Source organism: Morus notabilis, unplaced genomic scaffold (assembly GCF_000414095.1).
Source record: "Morus notabilis unplaced genomic scaffold, ASM41409v2 Scaffold305, whole genome shotgun sequence".
Taxonomy (NCBI): Eukaryota; Viridiplantae; Streptophyta; class Magnoliopsida; order Rosales; family Moraceae; genus Morus; species Morus notabilis.
Window position 1 is genome coordinate 497,508 of NW_010358151.1, and position 5,320 is coordinate 502,827.

The 5,320-nt window shown below is 29.9% G+C and overlaps 1 protein-coding gene across 1 annotated transcript; it reads right to left on the reverse strand.

Moving 5' to 3' along the window:
- Positions 1-200: 200 nt before the first annotated feature.
- Positions 201-5,320, reverse strand: LOC21399624 (terpene synthase 10). The gene is made up of 7 exons (XM_010091940.2): positions 5,015-5,320; positions 4,542-4,800; positions 3,851-4,220; positions 1,389-1,604; positions 1,068-1,206; positions 667-912; positions 201-552 (listed from the first exon to the last, which is right to left on the reverse strand). The coding sequence occupies exons 1-7, from the start codon at positions 5,264-5,266 to the stop codon at positions 259-261; spliced, it is 1,776 nt and encodes a 591-aa protein (XP_010090242.1). The 5' UTR covers positions 5,267-5,320; the 3' UTR covers positions 201-258.

A 5,320-nucleotide genomic window follows, 5' to 3' on the forward strand; every position in this document is an offset into this window, starting at 1 on the left:
ACGCAAACGTTAGCATAACACCATTACCGTATTATTTTAGATTATATATATACTCAAATGATGAAGATAATCTTTTCATTATAGCTAGGCAAGTCGTTTTCTTGTAGCGCACCCCACTAAATTTATTATATAACAAAAATAAAAAGAGCAAAAACACATCAAAAAATAAAATAAAAAATTTAAAGTTAATTATTCTTGGGCAACTTAAGAAGACATGATATACTTAAATTATGCTGATAATCTGTGCTTTTCCATGGACTAGAGAGGAATGGGATCAACAAATAATGAAACGATATGCTCCTTTGTTTCACGATCTTGAATAGCATATCCATCCCCATATTGGTAAAAAAATTGTCCCGTCCTGACAACATTCATTGCAATTTCAATGAATGTCTTTGAGAAGGGAGAGTCTGCAACTCTTTCTTCATTGACGTGCTTCCATTTTTCATGAATTAATAACTTTATATCTTGACAAGCCTTTTCTTCCAAAACACGAGCTTCGTACATGTAGCATTGAATTGATTTAGGAACGTCGCCTCTTTTGAGTTCATTCTAAAGTGAAACACAACAACAAAAATAATAAAAATATCATTTTCTATGAGTAGTTATATAATATTAGATACAACTTTTTATTTTTAAAGAATGTTAATTGCATATTTTACATACCGACGACGTTCCAAGATCATCTAGAAGTCGAAAAAGTATTCCCGAGTGACGGAATATACTCGAATACTCTTCCAAGTAATTCAATGCCTCTTTCGTTGGATTTGCAGCGAAAAGGTAAGCATGGACCAATATCATCGGTATTGATATTGAAATCCACGCATTATCAATGTACTCTTGGAACGTTGGTGTGTATCCACTATAATACCATTTTGCTTCGACTAAAAAACCTTTACAAAGATCTGCCCACTAAAACAATATGATTATGGGATATTAAGTTAGTCATAATGAATAAAATATATGAGAATAAAGAAGACGCAATTACTTTCTTAAAAATAATAATTAAAAGAAAAAAGATGATGCACAAAAAAGCGAAATGTAAATAAAAATAAAATTATATGTACCCCTTTTTTAAGGTACTTAATAATGTGAATCCCTTGTTCCTTGAGCAAATGAAATGCCATATCATTTACGGAATTGTAGAAAGCAAGAAAACACATCTTCATGTAGTCTGGTAGTTCATCCATAGCGTCTGTATCCCATCTAAATAGAAATTATTAATAAAGATGTGAGATCCAAAAGAAAATTACTCTTCGAAAATTACAACACGTAAAATTAGTATTGGATTTTATTACTACTAAAACGTAATAATCTTCGAAAATTAATCTTCAAAAATTAATCTTTAAAACGTAACATTAAGATTATATTACTAACCAATTAATTACCTCTCAACAGCATTCGTGAAGAGCTCCAATTCATCAAGTGTGCCATAAACATCATATATGTCGTCAATAAGCGTTATGAAGGCAATTACTTCGGTACCTGTTCTTCTGTAGTAGCCAAATTGAGGCTCATATGCGAATCCCACCGTCCATAAGAAATTCTCCACTAACCTATCTCTTGCAAAGTCAAGCTTTTCTAGGCCTGTATTTCTCCACCACCTAATTTTTCACAAGACATAAATCCACAAATATGTCGTAGAAAATATTAACATATTGGACTAATTACATATATACACATACCTCTCCTACTTTTAATTGTCTGATCAGTTTATCCTTTTATTTTTGAAAACGACACATATATCCTTGTGGACGGAAAAAATAGAGAAGAACAAAACAAAAAGATGACCATTAAATAGTTTTTGCAAAATATTCTAAACATTTATAAAGTCTAAAAACAAAACATAAACTTGGAAAGAGAAAAAAAAAATCCGGGGGTTTAGGTCTTTTTTTTAAATGTCTAAAGTATTTTTCACAAATTTTCTTCAAGGAGAAAAATTATTTTTCATAAATTAATTTAGTCTAATTAAGAGTATATAGTTTTGTTTTCTCCTTCATTATTTATGCATAAAGTGTACAAAAAAATGAAAGGATGGTTCTATATGCACCCCTCCTTTTTACTCTCCACAACCCCCTTAGATTAAAAAATTCTAATTACAAAAACACTCTTAAATAAAATGACAAAAAAGGACAATAGATTTAATTATATAATTAAGTTTTATTATAAAAGGGAAACTAATAATAGAGGGTCTTTTTCTCTCCACACACCCACCAATATTATATTGGCAAATGATAAATTATTTCTATTTCAAAAATCTATAGGAAAATCCTAATTTCTACCTTTCAATCACTGTTCTAAAAAAATTACATGGAGGTATGTTATATATATATATATATATTTTTTTTTTTTTTGCTATTTTTTTTTGTTTTGTTAAATTACATGGAGGTACGTTAAATTTTTTTTGCTATTGTTTCCAACTTCAAGTAAATTCTTATGTAGATACCAAATTTTCACAAATATATTGGCACGTTGCAAGATATTTAAAACAAAAGAAGAAAGGGATAAATTAATCTCCAGTTGCAACAAGTTTGTCTTATCTTCTGACGAGCATAAATATGTGCAAAACCTTAGTGCACTACAAAGATAGAATGGGGCTATGAAGAGTAAAAAGGTGGATTTAGAAAGAAACGAGGGAGTGCAAATAACACTATTTTTTTGGAATAATTTTGGAATAATAAGGGTGTGTAAAAAAACTAACCATTTTAAAATTATGTGGGGTGTGTAATTAGAAGGGAGTGTAGAGAGTAAAAAAGGGGTGCATATAAAACCAACCAAAATGAAATTGAAACAATTCTTTAAATTCAAAAGATACCTTCCTAGTTTCTAAAAACATAGAGATAAATTGAGAAAAATTAAAATTGAAAGGAATATTTATGTGATTATCCAATAATATATATAGATATGTATATACATGAATATGTTACTGGTTTGGTGTTATAAATGACCTCAATATTGCATGATCTTGAATTTCATACAAGGACAATGAAAATTTCTAGAGTGGTTCTATGATCACACCTCTTTTTGTACTCTCTACACTCCACTTCTAACTACACACTCCACATAATTTTTAAAGATTAGATTTACTTTTTACACACGTCTATTATTATTTCAGAATAACTCTAATTATTTTAATAAGATTATTAAATTTTGGACCACTTTATTTATCTCTTTACACCCACCATTTTATTTTAATTTTTTATTTAAAAAACAAATCAAATCGCATAATCAAATGGAAAATAAAAAAGCAAAATGCAAAATAAACAATTGAAAAGAAAGAAAAAGCAAAATAAGTCAAAATAATTAATAAAAAGTTAATAGAACATCAACATAATTATATTATATTAATATGTATACAATAAGAAAAGACAAATTGATAAAAGAAAAAAAAAAGCAAAACTTGTTAAAAAAAACATATGGCCACAAGAGAAAAGAATGAAATGGAAAATATGCAATCAACAAAACTTTATAAAATAAAATGAAAAATAAAATGATTAGTGTTAAGAAAGTGAAATGATTAGCAAAAAAAAACATGTAAATGAACAAATTGTCATAGAACAAATAGAAAAAGAAAAATTAGTATACTTCGATGAAATATTTTGTCATTGAAAAGTGAAAATTTGGGGATACAATATGTGAGGTGTGTGGAGAGAAAAAAAAAACATTAATTTACTTTTTATTATAAAATTTAATTATGTAATTAAGTCTCTCATTTTTTTCTCTTTGAGGATTTTTTTTCAATAAGAAGTTTTGATTGAAAGGTAGGTGTGGAGAGAAGAAAAGGGGGTGTGAATAGAATCACCCAAATTTTGATCGAGGGACATTGCATCAGTCCAACTTTATTAATTACCTGGACGCGTGTTTCAGATCTTCTTGGTGGGTAGATTGGACAATGTTGAAATCTAGTTTAGCAAACTCAAGCAAAAATGGGTTCTTGTCGTGTCTTCTCTCGTACAAATCGATGAACCACCGACTCTCCAACCTTGGCATTCTCCAATGTAGTGGAAGCTCCAATGCATGGCTTACCAGTAGAGAAAGAACATCGTTTTGAACTTTGTTCGTCTTTATGTATTCCTCGAGGCATTTGATACTCAAGTCTCGCGCTTCCTCCAAAATACTTTCACCTTTAATCATATGAAATGAGGCTTCATATAAAGACAGCATCGCCACGGTATCAGCACTGAAATTCCCCATCTCATCCCTGAAAGCATTGAAGACCTCTGCAATGCTTGAAATTGAATATTAGCTATATATATATACATATATATGTGTGTATGTAGGTATATAGAAGCTTCTCATGCAAGCCTAAAAAAATAAACTGTTCGATTTTTATCAAAAACTGTCTATTCTATATTTTTGCTTAATCTGATCATGTGATTTTAACATGATCTAACAGTTAAAAACTGATATTATCGGTAAGACTAACCTAGTAGAAAAATTTTCGTATATACATATAATATATATATATATGTGTATTAAAAATTCCAAATTCTTGAGAATCACTATGGATTAATTATTATATATGGAAAAGATATATGTACCTTGAGGCATAGAATACCCATGTTGTCGTAGGAGTCTAAATTCAAGAGCAATGGCATATAGATCATTGTTCTTCTTGGAATTATTATTGTATATTTCTTCTAGCACACACTTTATTTCCTCATCAAAGTGATAAGATATTCCAAGTCTTTGCAGCATATCTATATGCTCAAGTTGGGCTAAAGGGTCATCTTCCAGATTGCTGAGAATCTCTCTTACCACTTCCTTCAAGTTCTCGAATCGTTCTGCGTATGATTCTCTCTAAAACAACCAATTTATAACAACCATTTATCAATAGTAGTGGCAAACATCATTAGCATGCAGATATATATATATATATGAACGTACAGGCAAACATCATTAGTATGCAGATATATATATATATATATATATATATGAACATACACGTGTAGACAATTAGACACAAATTGGTGAGTGTATAATTCGGTCTAATTAGTAATGCCAAAAATGTTACCGTGTATTGAGTTTGAAGTGACTGCACGAAGTCGAAGTTCCAAATAGGAGGTTGGTAGTTTGCAGATCGCCGAGCAATAATTTTTTCATCGTTAGAAATTCTGGTAATATCTGCAACGCATTGAACTGGACAAGAAGCAACTCCGCTTCTCAGTCTTGAAACTGACGTTGGAGCAAGACATGCTCGTGGTCGGCTGATCATAAAATTGCTTGTGGAAATCAAGAGTGAAGAAAACTGAATATGAAATGCCATGGATATATATTAGAGAGATCTGACTTCTTTCTTCTCCGTTTGTTTAGATTAATA

What these genes read in the sequence shown, in the direction of transcription:
- LOC21399624 (XM_010091940.2), bottom strand. Translation starts at nt 5,266, where the DNA reads ATGGCATTTCATATTCAGTTTTCTTCACTCTTGATTTCCACAAGCAAT. An exon ending in CACTTCAAACTCAATACACG is followed by an intron (nt 4,801 to 5,014) that starts GTAACATTTTTG and finishes TGGTTGTTTTAG; the next exon opens with AGAGAATCATACGCAGAACG. An exon ending in ATGATCTTGGAACGTCGTCG is followed by an intron (nt 553 to 666) that starts GTATGTAAAATA and finishes GTTTCACTTTAG; the next exon opens with AATGAACTCAAAAGAGGCGA.